At 42.0% G+C, this 27281-nt stretch overlaps 1 protein-coding gene across 19 annotated transcripts in view; it reads right to left on the reverse strand.

Annotated features, from left to right (window-relative positions):
- The window catches only part of YAP1 (Yes1 associated transcriptional regulator), a 185001-nt gene that overhangs the window by 3608 nt on the left and 154112 nt on the right, over positions 1-27281 (reverse strand). For all 19 annotated transcript variants that reach the window (XM_005300345.4, XM_005300344.4, XM_005300341.4 and 16 more), the window contains 2 exons: positions 14899-15029; positions 872-984 (listed from right to left, as the gene is read on the reverse strand). In XM_005300345.4, coding sequence (XP_005300402.2) covers positions 872-984; positions 14899-15029 — 244 coding nt within the window. The remainder of the gene's footprint in view (positions 1-871; positions 985-14898; positions 15030-27281) is intronic.

Consider the following 27281-nt stretch of genomic DNA (forward strand, 5'->3'; position numbering starts at 1 on the left):
GCCTTACTCGTGCAATTGATCCCATTAATGGCAATCTGATTACTCACATAAATCAAACAGTATTTAATTCTCAATGTACATAGAAAATTCCTCTGGTGTTTACCTTCCCAGTTCCCCAATGTTACCATACATTGATCTTTACAGTATTTGCTGTACGTGTACAGTATTCTTATACTACATTCAAGAAAATTTTCCTCCAGGGCAGATTGGCTGAGCCTCTGGAGGTTTTTCGCCTTCCTCCGCAGCATGGGGCAGGGATCTCTAGCAGGAGGGTCTCTGCCGATTGAAGTCACTAATAACAGGATTGGGGACTTCAGCAGCAGAGTCCAGGGAAGGGGTAGGGACGGTTTTATGGCCTGCAGCATGCAGGGGGTCAGACCAGATGATCATAATGGTCCCTTCTGACCTTAAAGTCTATGAGTCTATAAAATCAATTACATCTTGTAATAACTGAAAGTATATTTCATAATTGAGCACAGTAATACTCAAATATGAATTTTTGTCCTCAGCCTAGGACAAGCAACAACAACATTACTCAAAAAGCTAATGCACACTCAATACACACATAACCATAGGATACTAATACAATTTAGGAGAGTTTCCCCTTAGACAGAATCTTTGACTAATTTCTTACAAACAAGTTTGTGACAAACTGCACACCTTTTAAATCCTCGTAAGAGCAAAAGATATGGAAAAGAATGTTGTAATATTTCTGATCTGGTGCATGTCCACAAGATAATGCTGTCAAGAATCTCTCAGATTCCCTGAACTATATGTTTCTTCTTGTGCACTAATGACTGAGCAAGCAAGAAAGAAAATATATTGGGGGGAAAGGAGAACCCCTGCATTATGGGTATAAAGAAAAACAAACCTGTATCCATTTCGTCAACGCTGTTCAGGAAGTCATCAGGGGTTCTGGGTACACTATAACTGCTCATGCTGAGGCCACTGTCTGTGCTCTCATCTCTGGAGTGATATGTCCCACTACAGTAGAAGAAAAGAAGAGAAAGTTGAAGGTGGAGTTTTCAAAAATTAAAACTGTAAAATGTGCACATTTTTGGATCAGCTCGATGGCTTTGGTGAAAGTGTACCATGCTGCCATACTGAATCAGAATTAAAAGCTAACAGCTTGTCTACAGTTGCAACAGTTTAACAACATTAATTTAAAAAATCTTTTCAGACATTCCTTTTTCTGCTTAAAAGTGAGTTATTTCAGTTTAGCTATAGTTTGTAAGGACTAATTAAGCTGCTCTTTAAAAGTAGCAAGGTCCAGACTCACAAAAGATACTTGGGTGCCTAACCATCCCAGACTTAGGCGCCTAAGTCCAAGTTTTAGGTTCCAGTGTGATCCACAAAACTCCTGTTTGGCTGCTGCCTAACAACGAGGGCATCTAAAGTTTTTGCAGTCAAAGTTACATAGGCATCCAAGTTTCTGCTTCTGGGCATGTGCATAGCTGCTTCATGCTAGGCATCCAGGTGCCTATCTCCTGACTAAGCCCCATAGCAATCCACAACTCATGGCAAAATAGGCGTTCTACTGTCTTGCCTGTATCGTTTGATCTGGTAGATATGCTCAGAGACTGCCTAACAGACTGGGTCCCAGTGGAGGTGGTGAAGGAGGAAGAAGTGGTGGTGCTCATCTGGGTTATAGGAGAGCCACGTTCAATTCCCACCTCTGCCTGAGGGGGAGAAAGGATTTGAAGGGTGGTCTCCCACCTCTCAAGAGAGTGCGCTAACCACTGAGCTATGGGTAGTTATGTGGGTCTCCCTCAATCTCTCCTAAGGAAGTTAAACAATTAAAGTAGAACAACTGGAGCACCAAGCTACAGTCACTCTCTCTCTCTGGCCCAACAACCAAGGGCATGTCTACACTACAAACCTCAGTCGACCTATGTTAGGTCAATTTACAGCCACTGCGGTAATTACCTCTCATTATTAGCTCCTCATGGAGGCGGAGTTATTATGTTGGTGTAGTAGGGCACTTACATGGGCAGGAGCAAGGCTATAGTGTGTACACTGACATAATTAGGTCAACGTAAGCTGCCTTATGTTGATCTAACTCTGTAGTGTAGACCAAGCCCAAATATTCATCCACAGTGGAACACCTCCAACAGGAAAGATTAAGGGCCCCACGTCAGACTATCCCATAGCTCGGGGGCGGGGGGGAAATTGAATCCAGGTTTCCAACGTATCAACTGAATGCTGTAACCAGTGGGCTAAAACTTATGAGGCTGGCACCATGTCCTCCTCCAGGTATTTTGTGTGACATGAGGCAGGCACTTAATTCATTCTCACAAGGAATAACTTAGGCACCTAAGCCTAAGGAAAGGGGTGCCTGGTTGTTGATCACTAGCACATAGGTGCCTCTCTGCAGCAGCCCAGACTTCGTGAGAGAGGCAGGGGCTGAGTCTCCTTAGGATTTTGCACTGGCTAGCTTAGGTGGCTTCCCACCTAGCACGCTGGCTTTTGCAGATTGCATTCTTAGGCACCTATCCCTCCCATGCACTGTATTGGGAGCCTAGCTGCCTAACTCAGGTGACATGGATTACAGGGTTGTTCCTGTGATTTTTCTGGGTGACTACAAGTTAAGCGCTGTGACTCTCTGCATCACAACACGTAAGTCCCTTAGAGGATCCGAGCCTGTGTGTCTACACAGAGCTTTGTACTTGTTTAAACTAAATCAGTTTAAAAAACATCCCTCTAATTAAAACTGGTACAAGTTTGTGTGTAGACAAGACGTAACAATCACAATATTTATCCCTTGTGTAGTACATTTTCATAGCAATGCACAAATATTAACTAAATAAAAGGACACTAACAATTTGAAAAAAACAAAAACAAAAAAACCTCTGGTTTTTTTTTTTTTTTTTTAGCCCAATATTACAAATGAAAGCCAAGGTTGTCTCTGCACATGCAATTTTCTAATTATTATCCACTACTGCGGGCATGAATCAGCATTCACGTTGCCTACCCGATTAGTACCCAGCCTGTGCAAGTTAATGATCCAATTAGCATATCAAACTCGATGATGAATCCTGGTCACGTGCCACCTGAGGCATGCTGCACATACCCTAAGGAGAAGACTGTGCTACCACCAATTCAGCTTCATTTTTCATAGCAATAGTGGGAGTACTAATGTAGATCAGCCACTGGTATTTAAACCACTTTAATCTGTTGAGAACAGGTCTTGGCATGGAGGTTAACAAACCTGGTGTTACTAGGGGCCCATTGATACTAGCTCTCCTATTGTTGCTTCTACCAGGGGGCACCCGGGAGAATAGTAGTATGGTGGGAAGTTTTTAGAAAAATACTAGTGTAAACAAATACTAAGGTTACTATAATGGACAATGATTAGAGAAAGACTAATTGTTCAGTTTGTTTACTTTGTGCATTTGACCAAGTATTACTTTGTACATAGTTAGATGTCCTGTTTACCTGTATTTTTGGTGAGAAAACACGTAGGAAAAATGCAGAAGTTTTTCAAACCACTAACTTCATTCTGAATATTTATGATTTGTTTCCAGTGGCAACTATTATTTTCTACAATCTGTACAATCATAAAAAGCCATAAAGCTTACAGTGTCACTCTGATCCTGCAACCACTTATGCACGTGAATAATACCTCTGAACTCAACCGGACTACTGATGAGTATGACTGTAGGACTGGAGTTTGAAAAAAATAACCTTCCAACAGCTAGAATTAACTATACAATTTTCAAACCCATATTTCTTCAGATTGTGGCAGCATAAAAACCAGAAATCAGTTAGCTGCCTTAATACTGATTTTTTTCAGTTTCAATAAATACTTGAACCCTAATGTAGCTTTTGTGCACAACTTGAATTAACATTCAGTCACACACTAATCCTTCTGGTAATGCACCCATGACACATGTATGGCAGTAGTTTTTGTCACCTATAGACAAGCAGACATTGGATAGCTGACATCTGTTAAACCCAGGATGTAAGTAAACTACTGTCAACAAGAAATACCAGATAGATTTATTGAAGACATTTTTGCCATACTATCAAGAAAACTCAACATTTTTATAGGATTATTGCTTAACAAAAAGCTTTTCATCTAGATTTTAAAACAGCATATTTGATTAACCATGCAGTATATTAAATGTTTTTTTTCCTTAAGCCAGCAGAAGTCAACTGTTCAAAGTAATAAATAAGCTTTTTAAAATGTCTGTGAAAAAATACCATTTCTATTTGTGGAGTGAAATGCTAGAACTAGCACTGAACCTAAAATGAACTAAATCACTCGAGCAATGAAGTTTTCTTGGCTGGTGCACTCATGCTTGGAACTGCCATCCTCTACTCTTCCTACAGATCACTCCTGAAAGTACATTTCCTCTGCCTTTTTCACAGAAATCTCTTGAGATTGTCACCATTCTAGATGGCCATATCACCCAATGGTATTGTATGTGTCTGAACTGTCTTACTTGAATTAGACTGGGTGCCTCTCTGGAGAAGAGACTGTCTTTCTAGATGTTCATACAGAACAAAGCACAACATTGGGGCTAATTAATATTACCATCATCACCAATACAGAATCAAACAATTAAAATATTATAGGACTGCTGATATTTTATGTATACAATAATAGAAATTAAAAGGTGGAAAACACCTATTAACTTAAAGATGCATCTTTGTGTGCTCCATCTTAAAAGATTAAAACACTACAAAGCCCACAAATGCTAACCACTGCCATTAAAACTGTGTTCAGTGAAATGCTGACAACCCATTACTTATTTTTAAAAACTGCTCTAAGTCGGTGTCTTTCTCTGAGTCTCCCCCAGAGTGTTCTGTATTTCAGTCTACGTAGACTGCAAGCTCTTTGGGGCAGGGTCTTTTATGTCTTGTACAGAGAACAGCCTGATCTCCCTTGCCAACATACTAGTATAAAACTGATTTATGTTTTTACTGAAAACAATCCTGAGTGTAAAATGCTCAATTCAGAACAGGAATTAGATTTAAGAAATTAAAAACTCAAACCAGGTATTCCGAGCCACATGTTACCGGTGCACTCTCCTCAAGATAGAACTGATAAGAATAGTTATAAAAAAGAATATTTAACCCAGAAATAGTTTGAAAATCTGCAACAGCTACAATCCTCTCCTTCCCACACCCCAGAAAAAAAGGGGAAAAAAAACTTCAATAGCTCAATGGGGCTTTGATAAAATATGTTTTTGGAGCTGGGCCCAGCATGGCTGTGGTTCTTTACAGCAGACTCTACTTATTGGCTATTTTTTCTTCTTAAGGAAGTGTGAATTAAGGGCAGCTTAAAACTTTGACTTTCCTAGCTTATAGCCATTTCAAATAGAATCCATCACATGCATTATTTTTTAATTTAGTGGGTATGCGCCAATATTATTTACTTTACTACATTTATAAATCCACAAACTGAATTACCACTATCAAAAAGCAGCAAGTAAAGTTGCCAAGGGATTTTACATATAAATATATAACAAGCATTTGAAACCAAGAACTATTTCTCTAAAGTTAAATAATGGATTCTGAATATGTGAAGATACGACCACCGAAGAATGAATCACAAAATACTGAAAGTTTCTCTGCACTGGCTACAATAACGATGCCTTCAAAAACAACAAGAAGTCCAGTGGCACCTTAAAGACTAACAGATTTATTTGGGCATAAGCTTTCGTGGGTAAAAAAAAAACATCTGAAGAAGTGAGGTTTTTTTTTACCCACGAAAGCTTATGCCCAAATAAATCTGTTAGTCTTTAAGGTGCCACCGGACTCCTTGTTGTTTTTGTGGATACAGACTAACCTGGCTACCCCCTGATACTTTATGCCTTCAAAGCAACCTTTTCATACCAGGAGAGGAAGCCATGACCTACTTAGTAACTACAGCTAGTGCGGACAGACTTCTTAATCCATGGAAAATAGCTGAGGGTCCACCATAGGGAGAGATCTCTGGCCCAAGAGATGGAAGAAGAAACAGCTAGGGGAATGAAGTGGGCTTTCTAGCTGAAGAGGAGGGGCATGCTTGGTCCCATCAGAGAAGAACTAGCTGGCTTTAAAAGACAGCTGGGATATCAGAAGGACTAAGTGTGTTCGACAAAAATGGCAGAACTGTGAGGGAAGGTTGATGCAAGCATATGTAGAAGACAAATGATTTGGTTGAAAGAATGACCCCCACCAAAAATTAGCTTGAAGAAAATAAGCAGTCCTTAACACTCAAATCCTTACATATTAATCTCTGAGCCCTGAAAACAGATTCTGCCCTGGTGACTGAAGTGGTTTATTTATCTAGGTGTTCAGGAGGCCACTGATGCTGGAGATTCACTGCAACATCCCTCCACTGCCACATTCTTCATGACCAAGGTAGGAAGAAATGTTGGGCAAGAAGCCTGCACCAAGAGTTGGCAACTGCAGACACCATGGAGAAAAGGTACCAGGAGCCTCTTCCCTGCTTTGCCAGGAATTCTACCAATGACTTGTAAGTTGTCAGCTCCAGTCTGCAATCAGTAACGTTCTCTGCTACTCACACCTGGCAACACCACCACCCTCTCATGGATTTACCAAAAACTCTCTTACATTTAACTACTTTGCTACCTCATAGCCACCCTATGGCAGTATACCCCAGGTATTCTGAGACCCACATGTTGGTTAAAATTTTAAGGTTCCAGTTGCTTGGTGATGAATGTGAATATTAATTTCTGAACAATAATAATAATAAACAACCCACCCTCTGGGGTCTGTCTGTGACGTTATTGACAAACTGTGACTGTATAGATCATTGTTGCAAGCGGGGTCCTATGGCTGCACCAGTTCTTATACAGAGGAGGCCAAGAGGGGTGTCTATGGAAAGGTTGTAGTTTGCTGGTTATGATTATGCTGTCTGTATGTGTGTATCATTTTTGTATTTGAAATTATGAATATTTGCTATGTATTTATTTGATTTTAAGTAGCCTCGGTGAAGCATTTGATCAGCTTCTTGAGAGAGGATTAGTATCAGTAAGTGGCCAATCAAGAAACACTTAACTGACAATGGACTGCGGGAGATGCCAATCCACATATGAGCTTTCCTGGGAACATTCAAACTAATATGTGAACAATGGTGTTGGCCTGAAAAAGCTGAATCATTCATAGATATGTGACTTGCCCAGGTGGCTACAAACTCCATCTTGTTGCTGTGATCTTGCACAGGAGAACAAAGGGGTTTCCGCCCACAAGAGATAGAATATAAAAGGCCCTGGAAACCCCTCCATTTTGTCTTCGGCTGGCTCAAAAGACAGCCTCTCCACCCCAAAGAGATGCCTGAAAGAAACTGGAACAAAGGACAGTAACTACAGGGGCGTGAGTGATTGCTGGACCCAGACTAGGAAGGAGTCTAGTCTGTGACAGAACCTTATTGGAACATCTCTGAGGGTGAGATTTACCTGCATTTAGTTTCCTATTGTATTAGGCTTAGACTTGCGTGTTTTTGTTTTATTTTGCTTGGTAATTTACTTTGTTCTGTCTGTCATTATTTGGAACCACTTAAATTCTACTTTTTATATTTAATAAAATCACTTTTTGCTTATTAATTAACCCAGAGCAAGTAATTAATACCTGGGGGAGCAAAGAGCTGTCCATATCTATCAGTGTTATAGTGTGTGAACAATTTACCAGTTTACACCGTATAAGCTTTATACAGAGTAAAACAGATTTATTTGGGGTTTGGACCCCATTGGGAATTGGATATTTGAAAAAACTGAAAGCGTACTATTGGTTATGGTGGCTCCAACCACACCTTCAAAAATGTTGTGTTCCACTTGAGTAACCAACACGCAAAGAAGCACTGGAATGTCATCTTCTGCAACAACTCCAGCACGAGAATTTCCCAAAATATTTTCAGAGGGGTAGCCATGTTAGTCTGAATCTGTAAAAAGCAACAGAGGGCCCTGTGCACCTTAGAGACTAACAGAAGTATTGGGAGCATAAGCTTTCGTGGGTAAGAACCTCACAGCCTTGCATCTGAAGAAGTGAGGTTCTTACCCACGAAAGCTTATGCTCCCAATACTTCTGTTAGTCTCTAAGGTGCCACAGGGCCCTCTGTTCCAAAATATTTTGAAACAGTTCTGGATTGCACCCTCACATACTGCCAACATCTGTAAAAGTTGGATGCCAATATAAAAACTACAATATAATCCAGAAGCGAGCTGGGACCAGATGGGTATCAAGATGCTTACACCTTGCAGTCAGCCAGTTTGGCCCTTCTCTTCTCAGGAGCTGCATATACTGAATGTCAGTATGGGCAGGTGGCGCAAATATGAATCCTGTCAACATGCAATTGGACATTGCTCTAAGAATTGTCACAGGAGTGCTGGAGTCAACAATCGATAGTCTGGCTTCCCATCCTTGCGCATATCTTACCACTGTCTCTCCGAAGCAGCAGTAATGAGAGAATGCAACTGCACAACAACAAACATAGACTTGCCCATCTATGAAGATCTCCAAGCACTGCCCCCGTCCTCTCCCATGATATTGCCTTATGTCCAGGAACCCCTTCTGACTGGTGTCCAAAGTTCTCAAAACTAAGATACTCTCACCAAAACAGTGGGGGTCAAGAATCAAGACCTGATTACGGATTCCACAGACCAACCACCTGGCTTCAGCATGCTATGTAAGATATAGATCACAGCAAATGGCATCAGAACCTCACATGGGCTTTGGAATTACTTAGTGTACAAACCGAAAATGAAGGACAGCATGATATGTGCATGTGGAAAGGTCATCCAAACCACAGAACATGTAGTGAACTGCTGCCCTCTAAAATCCTTCTGTAGAGGGACAGCCTCTATTCGTTCCATTTCACCAGAAGTCAGAGTGGACGACAAACTTGGATGTCAACCTTTAATGTTGATTTGCAAGTTGTCATATGAAAGAAGAAAGTATTATTTAGGTGTGAATGGTGCTTTTCAGACAAAGTGAGAGGCTCCATTTGCTTACACTCTAAATGAGTTATAGTGTGATCTTTCACTGATAAACGTATTGTCACTTATGCATCTTAATATACATATATATCTAAAAATGTGAGGACTGAGTGAAATTGGCTTTGTGCAGAGGGTCAGCACAAGACCTATGTACCATTTAAAGTCCTCAAAATACAGTAATTTGAGTACTTTAGAGTGTGAGCTCAGGACTCAACTGCCAGCAATATGCAGATAGTACATAACTCTACTTATTTTTCAGAACATATGATCATACCACTACTATCAAAATCTAGGGCTTGGATACGACCAGCTCACGGAGAAAGCAAGATAGATATTGTGTTGGTAGAAGGAGGAAAGCACTTTGAAGAGTCTGCAGCCACAGTGTAGTCTATCTTGGTTGATGGTACATACCCCCTATTTGGTCAATTCAGTGTAGTTTAAGAGTGCTCCTGAATTCTTCACTGAAGCTAAAGTCTCACATAACAGTCTGTGAGTAAAGCTCGCACGCGATCCAAAAACAAAAGTGGGATGGATCCATAGTCAAGACTGGTATGCCATCCTCAGGTGCACCTTCAAAAGACCTGCCTGACCCCGCTGGGATATCTATGAGAGCTTTACTGGGAGGCTGAGGCAGAAAGTAGGGACTGACGACGTTTATAGCCCTTTCCCTTTATTTTGTAGGGCTCCTGACTGGAAGGCACTGGAAATCTGGGAGGCTGCTGGGGCCTTAAATGCTGGGGGCATGTCAAGGCCAAGGGAGCGAAGTGTGGCCCTCAAGTCTTTGAGGCCATGAAGCTTGGAGTCTGTCTGTTCAGAGAACAGAGAGGTACCCTCGAAGGGGAGGTCCTGGATGGACTGCTAAACCCTGTGAGAGAGGCCTGAAGACTAGAGTCACGAACAGCACCTCATGGCAACCGCTGACACCATCGTACTGGTTGCTGAGTCGGCCACCTCCAGAGCTGCTTGGAGGGAGGTCCTGGCCATCTTCTTGTCTTCCACCAGGATGGCCACGAACTCCTGCCTTGACTTCCTGTGGCAGGAAGTTCTTAAACTTGGCCGAGTCCCACAGATTAAAATTGTACATCTCTAGCCGAGCCTGCTAGTTAGAGATATGTAGCTGGAGACTGCCCGTTGAATAAACCTTGTGTCTGAACAGGTCCAGTCTCTTAGCCTCTTTATTTTTGGGGTAGCGCTTGACTAACCTTGTCTGTCCCGCTCGTCTGCAGCTCACACCACCAGGGACCCGGGGAAGGGAAGACACAAATACAGGTACTTGACCACTGGCCTGTACATAGTATTTCTTCTCCGCCATTTTTGAGGTAGGGGGCAGAGATGAAGGGGTCTGCCGTAGTGCCCTGACAGGTCCCAACACTGCCTCAAGAACAGGCAGGGTCACTCTTGAGGGAGCCACTGCAGCCAGAATAAGCTGTGCACAGATGCCTTCAGCTTCTCAGCTTCCAGCCCCCATTTGTGGCGACTTGCTCCAGATGGACCCTGAAGTCATCTGGAGGGAATGGGTTACTAGGGCCTGTGACCACTTCATCCGTGGATACTGAGGAAAAGGCTAGCATTGGAGGAGGGGCTGCTTCTTTTTCCTCCACCTGTACCACTTCCATTGGGCCCACTTCTGAGACCTTGGTACTGGAGTCAGGGTCTGGTGTTGGGTGGGATGAAACAGTGGCTTGCCTCTTGGACCCCACTGAGTATGAATGGTGGGAAGAGGGCACCAGCACTTGGTGAAATCCCCACAGGTTTTAAGACTGTGACTGCATTTGCCAGTGGCCCAGTGGCCAATCGCCAGCTGGGGGAGCCAGTACTGAAGTCCAGTGCTTAGGTCGGGTACTGGTACTTCTTCAGTGGGGTGAAGGATTCCCCTTTGGACTCTGAAGAGGATTTTTCCCTCGGAGACTATGGGGTTGCCGTACCTGCTTCTGCCTATAGGCGGTGCTGGGGAGCCAGTGACTGGGTGGAGACTGTTACAATGGAACCATGGAGGGTTTTCCTCTGGGCGGTGCTATGATGGCTCCTTGATACTTTCTGTCCCCAGTAGCCCTGACTGGCAGGGGCCTTTAGTGGGTGGGCAGGATGGGGAGGGACATCAGATCCTTTTCTGGCTGAAACGCCTCCAGAGTCAAAGAGGCCTGCAGCCACAAGGTCCCATGACTGCTCCTGGGAGTTGGGGTGGGTCCCGGACTGGACTCAGTGCTCTAGGTGAAGTTGCTGGAGCAAGCACTCTCTAGGGAGGACAAGTGGCCTATCGCGGATCTCACCATGCTAGTCACTCTGCTTTTTCCTCTTCGGCACCGGAAAGCACCCTCTCTTGGCGAGCTGTTTCTTGTGCTTCTTCCTCGGCACTGGGAATGGAGAATGGTGCAGGGAAGAGCACAGTGTTGGGGCAGCGCTTTGCATGGAAGCCAAAGGGCTCAGTGCCAATTCGCAGTGGCTCAGCTCCGAGGCTGGTCTGGGGGCTGCCTCCATGAGTACAACCTTCAGATGAATGTCTATCTTTTTGAGTGCACGGTCTGAAGCCCCTGCAGATCTGGCTTCTCCTTAACGCAAGTTTCCCTGAGGCACTTTAGACAGCTAGAGTGCAGGTCACTCACTGTCATGGGCTTGCTGAAGCCCCTGGGATGAAAGTCCTCGATGACAGGGACCACTATTCACACTATATACACTACACTAACTACAAAAACAATATGCTACAAAGTCCAAACCACTGGGAAAGAAGCATTGAAAGAGGAAGAGGGATCGTTCCAAGCAACCATCATGGGCAGTAAGGAACTGAGAGGGTGTGGAGCTGGGTGGCACCCCTTATCCTGGCACATAAGCACATGGCTCCAGGGAATGCCAGAGCTGTTCCTACGGATAGCACTAAGGGAAAAATCTCCGACAACTGTGCATGTGGTGGGCACACACCTCGCATGGAATGGACATGAGCAAGCTCTTGAAGAACAATAAGAAGTTAGAAGTCCTTTCAGTATTAAACCTAAGGTTTTAGTTTTTCTATATGATATGAAATAATGTCAGGTTAAAAAATAGGGATGAGCATGTTATTTTGCTGCATGGAAACAGAGTATGTTTGGAATACCTATTTTTACAAAGGAGACCAATGTTTAATTTTAAAAGGGATTTAAAAAAAACATTGATAAGCTCATGTGTAAATAAAGTTATTACATTAAGAAGTCATTTTCTCATAAATTTTGTTCATCAGGTGATGAACTGGTTTGTTAGTTTAGAAAGTTGATAGAAACCATGCTATGATAAAACTTTACAAAATGTAGTTACTGCACCAACCTAACCTTTTTCTTTTGGTCTTTCTTGTTTCTAAATCTCAAGTGGCAAAAGTCCAAATGCTTGATGCTTCTGAGAATAATACAGGCTTTGGAATCCCCTAACAAAATGGGTTATTTGCTGGTCAGAGTCAATCAACTTCTTTCTCATTTTGATTTAAGCAAATATCTTGTAGGACTAGTCTCAGGCTGCAGTATTTTCTCCCAAACACTAGCATCAACTAGTAAGCATTTACATAATCTACCTAAAACATTAAATTTGTGACAAGCCAAGTGGAAACTGTCCTTAACATCTGAGACTGTGCGCAGAAGTTACGCAAATAGCAATGTTTCACAGATTCCAAGGCCAGAAGGGACCACTGTGATCATCTAGTCTGACTTCCCGAATAGGGTGACCAGATGTCCCGATTTTATAGGGACAGTCCCGATTTTTGGGTCTTTTTCTTATATAGGCTCCTATTACCCCCCACCCCCTGTCCTGATTTTTCACACTTGTTGTCTGGTCACCCTATTCCTGAATAACACAGGCCATAGAACTGCGCCAAAATAATTCTTAGAGCATATCTATTAGAAAAACATCCAAGCTTGACTTAAAAATTGTCAGTGATCAGAATCCACCACAACCCTCGGTAAATTGTTCTAATGGTTAATTACCCTCACAGTCAAAAATGTATGCCTTATTTCCAGTCTGAGTTTGTCTAACTCCAACTTCCAGCCATTAGACTGTGTTATATCGTTCCCTCCTAGACTGAAGAGCCATTATTAAATATTTGTTCCTCATGTAGGTACCTATAGTCTCTAATCAAGTCATCCCTTCAATCTTCTCTTTGTTAAACTAAATTGATAGACTCCAGGAGCTCAATCACTAAGAGGTTTTCTAATATTTTAATCAATCTTGTGGCTCTTCTCTGAACCCTCTCTAATTTTTCAACATCTTTCTTGAATTGTGAACCCCAGAACTGGACACACTCTTCCTGCAATGGTTGCACCAGTGCCAAATACAGAGGTAAAATAACCACTGTACTCCTACTCACGACTTTCCTGTTTATGCATGCAAGGGTCGCATTAGTCCTTTTCACAACAGTGTTATATTGGGAGCTCATGTTCAGCTGATTATCCATCATGACCCACAAATCCCTTTCAGTCACTCCTTCCCAGGAGACAGTCCCCATCCTGTAACTATGGCCTACGTTCTTTGTTCTTAGACATATATTTAGCCATATTAAAGTACATACTGTTTGCTTGTGCCCAGTTTATCAAAGGATACAAACCGTTCTGTATTAGTGATCTGACCTCTTCATTATTTACCACTCCCCCAATTTTTGTATTATTTGCAAACTTTATCAGTGAGGATTTTGTGTTTTCTTTCAGGTCATTGATAAGAATAATAAATAATGTAGTGCCAAGCCTGATCCTTGAAGGACCCCCACTGGAAACAAATCCACTTGATAACGATTCTCTTTTACATTTTGAGACCAGCTGTTAATCCATTTAACGTATGCCACCTTAATTTTGTATTGTGCTAGTTGTTTTTTAAAAAATCAAAATGTCATGTGTTACCAAGTCAAACGCCTTACAAAAGTGTACTACTACCTTATCAACAAACTTGTAATATCACTATCAAGTTAGTCTGACAAGATCCATTTTCCGTAAACCCACGCTGACTGGCATGAATACAATTACCCTCCTTTAATCCTCTAGTAATCTAGTCCCATATCAGTTGCTCCATTATTTTGCCCAGGATTGATGTCAGACTGACAGGCCTACAACTACTAAGTCATCTCCTTTACTCCTTTTTTAATATTAGCACATTAGCTTTCTTCCAGTCTTCTGGAACTAAATTTGTGGATCCAAGTTATCTAGACCTACTGATTTAAAAATGTCTAACTTCAGTAGCTGCTGTTTAACATCCTCATGAGATACTACTGGAATGGAAAGAGTGTTATCATAGGATAGCACTACATCATCTGTTTTTTCCTCAAATATAGAACAGAAATATTTATTGAACACTTCTGCCTTTGGAGCAGTATTATTCTACCCTTTCAATCTAGTAATGGATCAGTGCCATTATCAGGATGCTTTTTGTTGATAATATACTCAAAAAAATTCCTCCTTATTTTCCTTAAATCTGCTGGACACAGATTTCTCCTTTCTTCATTGATACTTTGCCTAAGCACAATCCAAAATGCCAACTCCTTGAACAAACAAATGAACTTTAAACAATACGGTATTTAAAATAAATCCCACCACTTTTTCTGGCACTAATCCTACTGCAGTGAAAATATTGCCAGGCTGAATACCCTATGTGAAAACACCTTAAAATTAACCTCCAAGTGTAGTCGTAAATGTGCCTCACAGTTCATTTGATCTCATAGCAAGCTATTCACAAGCTCTTCTGAGTCAGTAATTTTAAGGTGACTGTTAGTCAACAGACTATGCATAGGGAAACATGTTATGACTTTGAATAAGAATCCTTCCTACAAGTCTGAACAGTTTACTTCCTCCCACAGGAGATAGCTTTTAAACCTTAACTTTTACTTCACTTGCCATTTAAGGAAAGATTCAATTACAGCTGTGGTTTTTGGCACAGACAGATGTTCAAAATAAACGATTACACATACTAAACAGAATCTTAATTTTTTTCAGTAACTACTCCTACAAACCTGTTAAGAAAGGGATCGGAACTATTTGTAGTCATTGTTCTCAGGTCCTGAGCCATTCCGGGAGACGACACTGGATTTTGAGAGCCACCATCTTGTTCCATAGTGGGAAGTTGGCTACGGAGAGCTAACTCCTGAAAAAACAAGAAATGAGCACATCAGTAAATTCAAGGCGATGTTTCAGGCACATCATCAGCATTTCAGGGTACAGTGAATACACATCTCCATAGTTACTAAATGTCTAAAGTCAAAGGAAGAATCCCCATTCTGCTCAATAAATTAAAGAGAATTCAAGCTCAGGATATTTCTCCAATTATTACAATGACTTAACTGTAACTATTAATATAAGTAAATAAATTGTTGTTTGACACCACCCACATGCAAACTAAATTCCAATTACCAATAGAGGTGGTTGCAAACAATGTAATCAAAGAATTTTACTCTTTTTCTTGCTTGGGAATTGTTTATGAGAAGTCAGTCTGTTCATAATTGTTGAAATAATTACTTCAAATTAATAAATTTTGGCCTAAATTTGCTTGTAAATTGTTTGTTGAGTGCTTTTGTTATTCACTATTTAGTGCTGTGTGATTGGTCACTTTAAGTCACATTGAACTGTTTCTTTATTGGATGATTGAAGCTATAATGAGGGACAGGGTGTGATCAAATGAGAAAGCCTTTGATTCTCTAAGGGAAAGGATGGGATCAGTTGTGGAGTTAAGAGGAGGTAGGTTAATAAGATTAATGAATCTTTAGAACATGTAGACTTTTTCCTTTCTGGGTCTCTTGGGCCAGACTTTGCATGAGGTATCACTTGTGGGGGGTGGGGGTGGAGAGGAAGAAGGGGAGTCAGTCTGGCAGTGGTTCTCACAATGTGGGTCACGACCCCATTTTAATAGGGGCGCCAGGGCTGGTGTTAGATTGGCTGGGGCCCAAAGCCGAAGCCTGTGCCCCTCCACCCGGGACTCAGGCTTTGGCTTCAGCCCTGGGCAGCGGGGCTCAAGTTACAGGCCCCCTGCCCAGGAATGAAGCCCTTGGGCTTTGTCCCCCCATGCCCAGGGTGGTGGGGTTCAGGCTCCTCCTCCTTCCCCCCCCTCCCCCCCCGCCTGGAGAAGCAGAGCTTGGGCAAGTCCCCCCTTCAGTCCCCCCTCTTGGGGTCGTGTAGTAATTTTCGTTGTCAGAACAGGGGTTGCGGTACAATGAAGTTTGAGAATCCCTGGTCTATTGTAATATGATTGCCTTGGCTACCTTTTAAAAATAATTTTCACCATGTTCATATTAAGTAACTGCATTTACATAAAGATTCCAGCTGTGCAGGGTGTGGCTAGATACTAACATCTGTAGTGTGCAAGGTGTTAGAGAAAATTCTGAAAGAGAAACTAGTTGAGGACCTGGAGGGTAGTGGCAATTGCGATAAATTACAACATGGTTTTACGAAGGGCAGATCGTGCCAAACGAATCTGATCTCCTTCTTTGAGAAAGTAACGGATTTATTAGATAAGGGAAATGCGGTGGACCTAATATACCTGGATTTCAGTAAAGCGTTTGATACTGTACCCCATGAGGAATTATTGGTTAAACTGAAAAACATGGGGATCGATATGAAAATCCAGAAGTGGATAAGGAATTGGTTACTGGGGAGAATGCAGCGGGTTGTATTAAAGGGTGAACTGTCGGGTTGGAGGGAGGTTACTAGTGGAGTGCCTCAAGGTTCGGTTTTGGGACCCATTTTATTTAATCTATTTATAACTGACCTCGGAACCGATTGCAGGAGTGGGCTGATAAAATTTGCAGATGATACGAAGGTGGGAGGCGTTGTAAATTCGGAGGAGGACAGGGATATCCTGCAGGGAGACTTGAATGAGCTTGTGAATTGGAATATCAGAAATAAGATGAAATTTAATAGTGAAAAGTGTAAGGTGATGCATTTGGGGATGACTAATAACAATTTTAGTTACAAGATGGGGACGCATTGGTTAGAAGTAACGGAAGAGGAGAAGGACCTAGGGGTTCTTGTAGACCGCAGGATGACTATGAGTCGACAATGTGACGTGGCGGTGAAAAAAGCCAATGCTGTCTTGGGATGCATTAGGCGAGGTATATCTAGTAGGGATAAGGAGGTCCTGCTTCCGTTGTACAAGGCGCTGGTGAGACCTCATTTGGAGTACTGTGTGCAGTTCTGGTCTCCCATGTTTAAAAAAGATGAACTCAAACTGGAACGGGTGCAGAGAAGGGCCACTAGGATGATCAGAGGAATGGAAAAGCTGTCGTACGAAAGGAGACTAGAGGAGCTTGGGTTGTTTAGTCTGACAAAGCGAAGGCTGAGAGGGGATATGATTGCTATCTTTAAATATATTAGAGGGATTAATACAATGGAGGGAGAAGAATTATTCCAGCTTAGTACTAACGTGGATACCAGAACGAATGGATACAAACTGGCCGTGGGGAAGTTCAGACTTGAAATTAGACGAAGGTTTCTGACCGTCAGAGGGGTGAAATATTGGAACGGCCTACCGAGGGAAACGGTGGGGGCGACGGACCTGTCTGGTTTTAAGATAAAGTTAGATAAGTTTATGGAGGGAATGGTTTAATGGTAAAACATAGTAGTCAAGGAAAGCCAAGCAATGGTGGGTAAATAGTATAATGGCTAACGGGGTCGGGCTGGAGACTCTTGCCTATATGCTCGGGGTCTTACTGATCGCCACATTTGGGGTCGGGAAGGAATTTTCCTCCAGGGCAGATTGGCTGAGCCTCTGGAGGTTTTTCGCCTTCCTCTGCAGCATGGGGCAGGGATCTCTAGCAGGAGGGTCTCTGCCGATTGCAGTCACTAAAAACAGGATTGGGGACTTCAACAGCAGAGTCCAGGGAAGGGGTAGGGACGGTTTTATGGCCTGCAGCATGCAGGGGGTCAGACCAGATGATCATAATGGTCCCTTCTGACCTTAAAGTCTATGAGTCTATGAGTCCTCTGTCTTATTTAATTGCCTCTTTGCCAGGGCTCTGGTAAGGGGTTTTGCATTTTCGTAACTACAGAGAGTGCAGCCATATACCCATGTATGCTTTGTTTAACTGTGGTCTCACACGGGGTTTTGGCAATTGCCCCTTTTCACGTATCTACCAAGTACATTTGATTGAATTTACTAGTCTACAATTTTCTGTCACCCCTCATTTGACATTATTACAAGCAAACTTGCGGTGTAGACACGTATGTTTACTCGGAACTGGAATGGAGGCTGGTGGATCTCCGAAATAGCCTCCATGTCTGAGATCAAAGTAGCAGCAGTTTCTGTGGTACCGTGCTAAACAGTGCTCCATATACAACAATGAACTAAAATAATATTTTACTAAAAAGCCCTGGTCACAGATACACAGTCAGCATCACCAATTGATTTAATATTAAAAAAATCCAAACAAACAAGAAAACTAGTCTCAGATGTCCTTCTCAAAAGCGAATGGTGCTAAAGTGACAGGAAAGAAAGCCAGATTTCATCTCTACATTGGCTGAAGAATCAATATAAAATTGAAGGGCGTAAAGAAAAAAACAAACAAACACAGTCACACAGCGTTATTGGTTTTAAAAAAGGAACTTCTTGTTTTTTCTTGAGAAGTCTAACAGTGGTATGGACTAAGCCTCCTTTGCCATTTGGTCAAAAAAAAGTGGTTGTAACTGCAACATCAATATCTGAGAAGTATTCAGCTGCAGGAACTCTCACATCTGACTGAAGAAACCAACAAAGCATTTTATCAGAAAAAGATGCATTAATACAGGAAAAGATGGATACAAGGACCTCTGTTTTGCCTATCCAGAGGTACCATCTACAGAGTAACTGAAGCTTGTATCTAGTCAGTAAGGATTTCCCCCTTGATTCAACTACACCTCATTTCCAAAAGTGTGAGCACTGTATCACATTTAATGAAGTGTGGCTATAAACTGACTGCACTGAAGTTACTGTGTCAAAGAGTTCCTGTGTCTACACACCAGCACTTCCCATTGAGGAAAGAGGAATATTAGACCCTTACTCCACATTTCCTGAAATCTGCTAAGATTTACCAGTGTTAGAACAAGCTGTTAATTACTTACAGGCTGAGGAGAAAATATATTATTTATTTATATATTATTTATATTCATGTTTAAAAAACAGCTCTTTATTTTGAACTATCTGACCTTCCAAATGCAAAAATACAAGTCTGACAAAATTCTGTCTGGGATTACCATGGCTTGATCTCTTCCTATTTTTGTAAGTATGTCAAACTTTTCTAACTACCTTTGGGAAAATAAAGGCTTAAAACTCACAATGTTAATATAAAATTCTAATTTTGGATATTATTTACAAGACCAAAATGATCTGTCAACTCCTTAGATAAAGTTACTTTAAAAAAAAAATGAGGTCAGCATTCTGTAACTTATCCAGCTGGTCTTTTTCAAGTTTGTTTATTTTACAGTTACACAAGTTTTTAACAGCTTCACTGGATAGTCACAAAGTGTATAACTTGTTTAAAATGGAGCTTAGAAAACTGACTCTTTTAAAAGAGCCTTATCCTTTTAGTTTCATCATACTTTTTACATGAATAGAGCAGTTTTAATAATTCATTTCTTGGTTTGTTGACAGTTCCAAACTATTTTGAGTCAGACCTAAGCAAAATTTTTCAGAATTTTCAGCAAATTAAAATTTTCAGAAAAAACTGTTTTGATTTTGGGCATTTTTGTTTTAATGAAAGCAAAGGAAATATGGACACACAGGATTAGATTCCCCAAATCTAGGAGGAAGTGATGGTTACATTGCTCCCTTATACCCAACAGTCCAGCAATTAGGACACACTCTTGGAATGTGGGAGACCTGGATTTGAATCCCTACTCTGGAGCAAATCCCCTCCTCAGGTGAGTACCCTTAGCACCAGGCTATTGCCGGAAGCGGGGGTGCCTCTCTCACATTGAAGCTATTCCACTTTGTATAACTAATTAAATATTCATTGGAACAGGGACTTGAACCCAGGCGTATTCCCCCATCCCAGTGAATGCCATAATCAACTGTCTAGAGTCACTCTCGCTCTGCTCTCGCTGGCCCAACTGAATAATTATTTAGACAAAGTGGAACAGCTTCAAGAAGAGAGACAGAGGCACCCTAGAATAACCAATACCATGGCGGTTAGGATGCTCACCTGGGAGAGAGACCTGGATTCAAACCTAGATCTCTCACATGCCAGATGACTACCTTAACTACTGTGCTATTGGGTATAAGAAGATGTAAACATCTCCTCTTTGGTTTTGAGAATAGCACCCAAGTCCCACTCTAGTAGTTACACCACATATCAAGGTTTAAGAGTCTGCTATTGCCTCTCAGCAAACACACGGACATGTCTTATCTCAAGCAATAAAAGCTCATGTTTTCAGATACACAATGTGGGTTCAATCCTCATTGACAACCTGACTAGATGGGGTCCATGAATCATTTATATACACCAAGGACTATACTCCAGCTATAATAAGACCACCAGAAATTAGTTAAGACTAAACTGCATTAGGGAAATCAACCCCTTTGTTTCAGGATATAAATAAAGTTTTATAATATTAGTGAAAAATTCTAGGATCCAATCCTGCATTAGATCCTGTTGGAAGGCACAATCAGGGGTTTCATGCTAGTGCCTCTGTTTTCAAGATCAGAACCTTACTCGTTAATGCATAACATTTAGTAATCTGCAATGGGTCACCGATTAATTTCCCTCTGTCTTTCAGTCTCACAGTTGCTTGCTGTTAATTTTAAATAGAAAAGCTGTTTTCTCAAACCTTTATGAGAATTCAGTAATAACTTTGCCCTTGCTCAGCCAGTAAGTTGTCTTAATGTATTGCTGATTCTACATACAGATAGTTATCACAAAAAAAGTTTATTTTCAACTTGTTTGCTTAACACTTTGTATGCACAAGCCAACTAGGTTACAAAATTCAATTGCAAAATATAAATGGAATATTCAAAATGGCCTTTGACCTCAGAATTGTGGAAAAATTGTAATTTCCATAGATCTGCACTAATTTTGGACTACTGATTAATATGCAGCCTGTTGGCTTGAATTGCTTTTGCAGGTGTTCTAGTCTTTTAAAAAGACAAAAGCTCCTCTAACACCAGTGTCCCTTACAACATCTGTTGCATTATTTTTGGGGTTTAATTGGAATAACATCTGAGTGTTGGGTAGACTGCAGTGAAAGTAGGGGAAGATTATATTACAGAATACTCAGTGAATAAATTTTACTATGGCTGAAAGCAGCACTAGTAAAGGACGGTAACGTCAAAATGTGTGTTAGCTCTCTGCGGGTGTGCATGTGCTCCTGGAACTGGAAATTCATCAATAGCAGTGCCCGTTAGTCAACACCTGCACCCAACACCTCCTCATGCTCCCAACCGAGGGTATAAGGAGTAATGCAGACCAAACACCGCTCCAGTTCCTGCTCTACTGTGAATCCAAAGAGGACCTGAGCAAAGGGGAATGAGGGTGGAATGTGAATACCCACAGGGACCATAAATTTTGAACTCCAGTTCCTAGAAGGTAAGTAACCTTCCTTTCTTCTTCCAGTGCTGATTTGCAGGGGTATTCACTATGGATGAGTCCAAAACAGTGTTTCAGTTAGAAGGTGGGTGTGAGGAAGCATGATGCATCACAGACTGGAGGATCACTAAATTAAAGGAAGCATCTCCAGCTGAAGCCTGAACTAGTGTAATGCCCGGTGAAGGTCTGAATGGAGCCTCAAATTGCTTCTCTCTCTCTCTCTCTCTCTCTCTCTCTCTCTATATATATATATATCTATCTCAGAGGGATTCCCTGCAGAGAAGCCACTGAGGCTGCTTACACTCTAATCAAATGGGCCCTGAGGAGGGGTTTCTATAAGATCATAAAGAGGAGGACAAAGGTGGAAATCCATTCAGAGTCTTTGGGAAAAGATAGCTTTCTCTTTCATTCCTTCAGCAATAGTGATGAATAACCTTGGAGACTTCCAGAAAGGTTTTGTCCTGTGTAAGTAGAAGACCAGAGCCCTGTGTACATTAAGTGAGTGGGGCTTCCTGTCCTCCAAGCTATCGACATTCACAGATAGATGTAGAGGAAGCAGAAGGTTCAAGGTTCAAATAGCAGGCTCAGGTTCAGCTTTATAAGTGGGGACAGGTTTACATTCTGACGGTCACGGTACTGGGATGGGTGAAAACAGTGCAGTTCTTCACCGGAGAATGTAAGGCATTAATAGCTGCCAGATGTACTGTTAGGGAACTCATAAACAGGTCAGATGTCTTCAATGAGAGAAGATATTCCAGAATTAGAGGGATTCCCGATTTCTCAGGAGTTAAGTGGTGCTGCTGACACCACAGGGAGAATCGCTTCCAACTGGTGGCATAGCACTTCCTTGTAGAGAATGGATCCTATAACAGCCTATAACCAGTTTTTCCCTATGTTCCTTGGCCATCTAAAAACCACACTGTCAGAAAGAGGAAAGCTGGACTGGGGTGGCTGGTCTTGCCCTCGTTCTGAGACAGTAGGTTCGGAAATGGCTGAAGGTGAATGCATGGGTGAGAGGCCAACTGTAGGATAGTGGTGAATCAGAATAGTCTCCACTACCAGTAAGTTATCAGGATCACTGCTGCCTTGTCCGGCTTGATCATTCTGAGGATGCAAGGTAGCAAAGGTATGGGAGGGAAGGAATACATCAGCGGGTCCAACCACTGCACCAGGAAGACATCCCCTCTGGGGCTGATTGAGTAGCTCAGGAACAATATAGTGGCTACTTTTTGTTCTGCCTGATAATTCGCTATGGGGAATAAGAGGTCAGCCAAGGAGAAATTCTTCTTGTCAGAAAGTTTCAGTCTCGTGTCTTTGTCCAGAGAGGATAACTCTGCTCTGTTACGCCTGGACCACTAATTTGGGAGTTGGGATTAGGGTTGGAAAAACAAATATTCTGCTCCCTTGGAGTGAACAAAGTATTTTTTCTCAGTCCTCTGAGCCATATGCAAAAATTTTCTTAGTGGGCTCCGTAGGACCTCATTGTTGGGAAGCTTAGAGGGAGCTGTAGCCTGGACGATGTCCAGGAGTTGGTGGGTAGGTTCCTGAACCTCCTCCAGCAAGATCTGAAGAACCAGCAATCCTCCTTAGGAGGTCCAGGTACTGCTTGTAATCATCTGGAGGTAAGGGAGATGCTGGTATCAGTACTTCATCTGGGGAGAGCAAGAAGTGCTGCTGGTGGATCTGGCAGTTCAGATTGCTCCTAATCAGTCAAAGGTTCCTGCAAGAACTGTGGCTCCTCTCTGGTGCCTGAAAATATGGATCTTAGCGGCCCCGATACAGCCAGTGGCCAAAATTATAGGAATATGGAGGTGGGTACCATTGGTCCATTGACCAATAGTGTGACTTGCCATGAGACAAAGACATCCAGGTAACTCTGGAAGCTCTGGCCAGGCCGATGGTTCTTTGCCAGTTTGCTGTTGATACCTGATTACTTTTGGCTGATGAACAGGAGTCATCAGGCTCAAATGCTGGGGCTGAGAGCACCACATGACCCGACTTCAATGCACTCAGGACAGAAGCTCATAAGTGGTGCCCCAACCGTGCTAGGGCATCCACCTGACGGTTCGAGCTCAGGACCAACGAACGTCGTATTGATGGAGTTGGGATGTTTCTCAGAAGAATCAGATGTGAGAAGATTGGAGTTTCTGGATCAGGGCTGCTCCAGTGTTTTTGCCGCCCCAAGCGGCAAAAAAAGCCGCAATTGGCGCCACTTCATTCTGAGGGACCCGCCGCCGGATTGCCACCGAAAAGTCGGACATGCCGCCTCTTTCCATTGGCCGCCCCAAGCACCTGCTTGCTGTGCTGGTGCCTGGAGCCGGCCCTGTTCTGGATCTATATAAATTTCTAGATGCTCAAGAAGTGTATCAAATTCTCATTGGAGGAGAACTAGTAGGTGTCTTAGGTTTAAACGAGACCTGCCCGTGCCATCTTGGAAGCGGTGGACTTGCTGGATTGGTACTGCTCATGTAGATGAAGAACAATCCCCTCCATGTCTGCTTAGTGCTGGAGTTGAACTTCACACCTCTGAGAGTGCAATTTCGAGGTATTAATTGCTCCTGGCACCATAGGTAGTGGCCTTTCTTGTTTGTGAGCTCCAGATGCACCTGATCCAAGGCACGGAATCCCATGTGGTGTCAGAGGTAGATAGACCTCTTTTTTGAGCATTTGTAGGGTGATTTATTCCTCTTTTTATGCAGGTGTTTACCCTTTCCTTCCTCATGCCTTCGTTGGGCCTGGAGGAATCTGAGCATAGTGAGGTACCTGCACGTGGGTGGTGGTGGGGTGAAAACCCCAAGTTTATCTAAAACAACTGAAGCTAGTAACTATTAGAAACTTTGTAAAAACTAGAAGAGAAATAAAACTTGTAAACTACTGTAAAAACTGTTTAAAAACTATGTACAACTATTGTTTCTAGACATGCATCTGAGGCAAGGACAGAGAGTTCTGATGTGGACCATGGGGCAATGAGAAAAAACTGAAGATGCAGTCAGTCCGCCTTGTCCTTTATCACCTCAGATGGAAGCATGAGGCAAGCCAGAGTGCATGCACGGACCAACAGATACTACTTTCAAATTCTCCAACTCCAGACGCATGGCATAAATGCGTAACCCCTCAATGGAATATAATTGGAGAGAATCATTTGAAGAACCACCAATGGATCCTGGAGCTGGAGGGATGCTGCCTGGAGGCTCAGGTTGGCTAAACGGGGAGTGTGAGGGCCCCGGGGCCAAATGGGGCTTCATGGATATCTCCATAAGGGGTCTCCAGAGTCTGAACTTCCGAGACTGCCTGGTGTGTGTGTGGGGAAAAAACACAACAGATACCACACCTCAAGGGGATGTGCACTTCCCTGAGGCAGTACAGGCAGCTCTTGTGCAGGTCACTCACTGGGAAGACCTGTAGGCAGGCCAGGCAGGGTTTGAAGCCTGGAACTTTGGGCATGATAGGTACCCCAAATTGTGTGGGAACAAAGCGAAGAGATATCCTGATCCCCGAACTAACTAATCTATCTAAATATAAAAACTACAATTATTTACAGGTCTGAAAATCAACCAGGAATGCTGGAAAGAGGACAGACATAGGAGGTTCTGTTCCAGAGCACAAGTGGTAGAAAGAAACTGGACAGACAGCTGGCCCATGCTGCACTGTATGCACTTGGTTGGGAGCATGAGGAGATGCAGATCAACAGACACTGCTATTGAAGAATTTCTGGTCCTGGGCACATAGAGCACATGTGCACCCACGGGGGCCAGCTCTTAAAAAACTGATGGTAATTTGGTGCAGTACAGTATAACTCTGTACTAGGTACAAGGACGTGTTCTTAGGGCACTGGAGTCATACAAAAAAAAAATGCAAGAGATACAGTGGGTTCTATAGCCGTGGACGGATTTCTCTGTACTTGTTTCATTTTGGGGGGCCTTGGACACAAATAGTTTTTAAAAATAATTATAGCTATGACTAGGTGAAAATTTTTTTTTGCTTTTTTTGAAAATCCATTAAAAATTTGTTCTGTTGCCAGTGGGGACAGTACTTTGTTTTATTTATTTTTTTCATACATATATAAACAAATATTTTGTACTGTGCAAATTCCAGTTATTGATACTCAAACTCCTCCCACATTTGAACTAGCAGAAAAGCACAAACCTCTTAGTAACATTAACAGCACTGCTTTCACCACATATTAAACAAATAAACAAATTTAACTTAGATTTATTGTTCTCAACAAGGAGCTTAGATATGCAGTTTCAGAAGCCACATAAAATTTGTAACAGCAGTGCCTTTGAAGCCGAAACAGTAATGTTACCTCTGCAGTAAACCTAATGAACGTATTTTGCGTCTTATACGTTCCTTTGCCAGACAGCATGCCGCCCAGAATTCAACCACACAGGGCACCCTTTCACTGACAGCAAATGTTCAGATCCCATCTTGTTTAGATTTTCTAGACACTTTTGAAAGTAGTGCATTAGAGTGTTCTCCATAACATTTTTCACATTTCTTAGCAATACGCGAGATCAAGCAACCTCTTCATCAAATCCTAACCACGTAAATGTGAGCTGCAGTTCTGATGGACATACCTCTATGCTTTGGCAAAAGTTTCAGCTACACAGAAAAGACAGAACATTAGAGACAGTCAAAACTGTTTTATGAAGAAACATTCTGCCAAAGAACTCACAAGAAGTCTCACACTCTGAGGCCCCAATTCAGAACAGTACTCAAACATGTACTGAAGTACTCTCCTGAATCAGGGCCTATGGTGGTTGTGCTGCATTATGCATTAAACAGATAGACTGCTGCACCCTTACAGAGCCCCAGAGGTTGTTGGGGCTTTGTGCAGATGATGTACAATGCAGGCTCAGGGCCTACGACAAGACAGTCCATCAGAATTAACCTCCAAGTACATAGAATACCAGTGTCTTTCTAGACAAAGAGGTCCAAAGTCACTTTATTCAACAATTTGAATATAGACAATAGCCCAATATTTCTGATTACTTACATACTCTGTGCGATGCCACTTGCTAACAAAAGACAGGAAATTATAAACTAAGATTTTGGGAAGGAACTCCAGCAATAAAAAATGACAGCTTGATTCTACTGAGATACTTTGGGAAAAGCTATTTCTAGTGATCCAAAGTAACTGTACAAATACCATGATTATTCAGTTTCATAAAAACTAAAATGTTTTTAAATCTTAACACAACTTTAAATTAGGTTTTTCTAAAAATTAAGGGTTTAATTTATTGTTACGGTTATATAAAAATGACTAATTTTCTAAAATTAAAGTCCTATTTTATTTAACCATATGCCTACAATTAAGCATGTGAATAGTCTAATTCAGAATAATGGTGCTACTCACACAGCTCGCTGCTTTGCTGGATTGGGGACTTAGTGAATGAAGAGTATTTAAGGAAAACTCCAAAGTAAATATATACCAATGTATCTCTGCCAACTTGAAATCCAGTCAATTAAAAAAAGAAGCAGTTTCTGATATTATATGTAATGCTGAGTTTCCCTACCAACTGTGTGCATTTAAAAATCACACTATCCTGGTTTTTTTTTTTAAGTTTCAGACTTCAGAGGAGAGAGGAAGAAATACAAACAGGAAAATACTTATTCTACATGGGATAAAATGTGACTGATTATTCACGAAGTGCTGTCAAATGCACAAAACAAAATGGAAAAAACAAGTGTTTTGCCTCTAATTTGTAGGCAGTCATTTTAGGTGTTTTTTATGAAAAACGTCAGACAGAAGCGTGATTTTTAAATTCACCGTGATTTTTTTAGGATGAATTTTTGATCCATCTAATCTAGGGCTTCTCAGTGTAATTGGCCATATAATGGATGATTTC

The sequence above is a fragment of the Chrysemys picta genome, chromosome 1 (assembly GCF_011386835.1).
Source record: "Chrysemys picta bellii isolate R12L10 chromosome 1, ASM1138683v2, whole genome shotgun sequence".
In the NCBI taxonomy this organism is placed as follows: domain Eukaryota; kingdom Metazoa; phylum Chordata; order Testudines; family Emydidae; genus Chrysemys; species Chrysemys picta.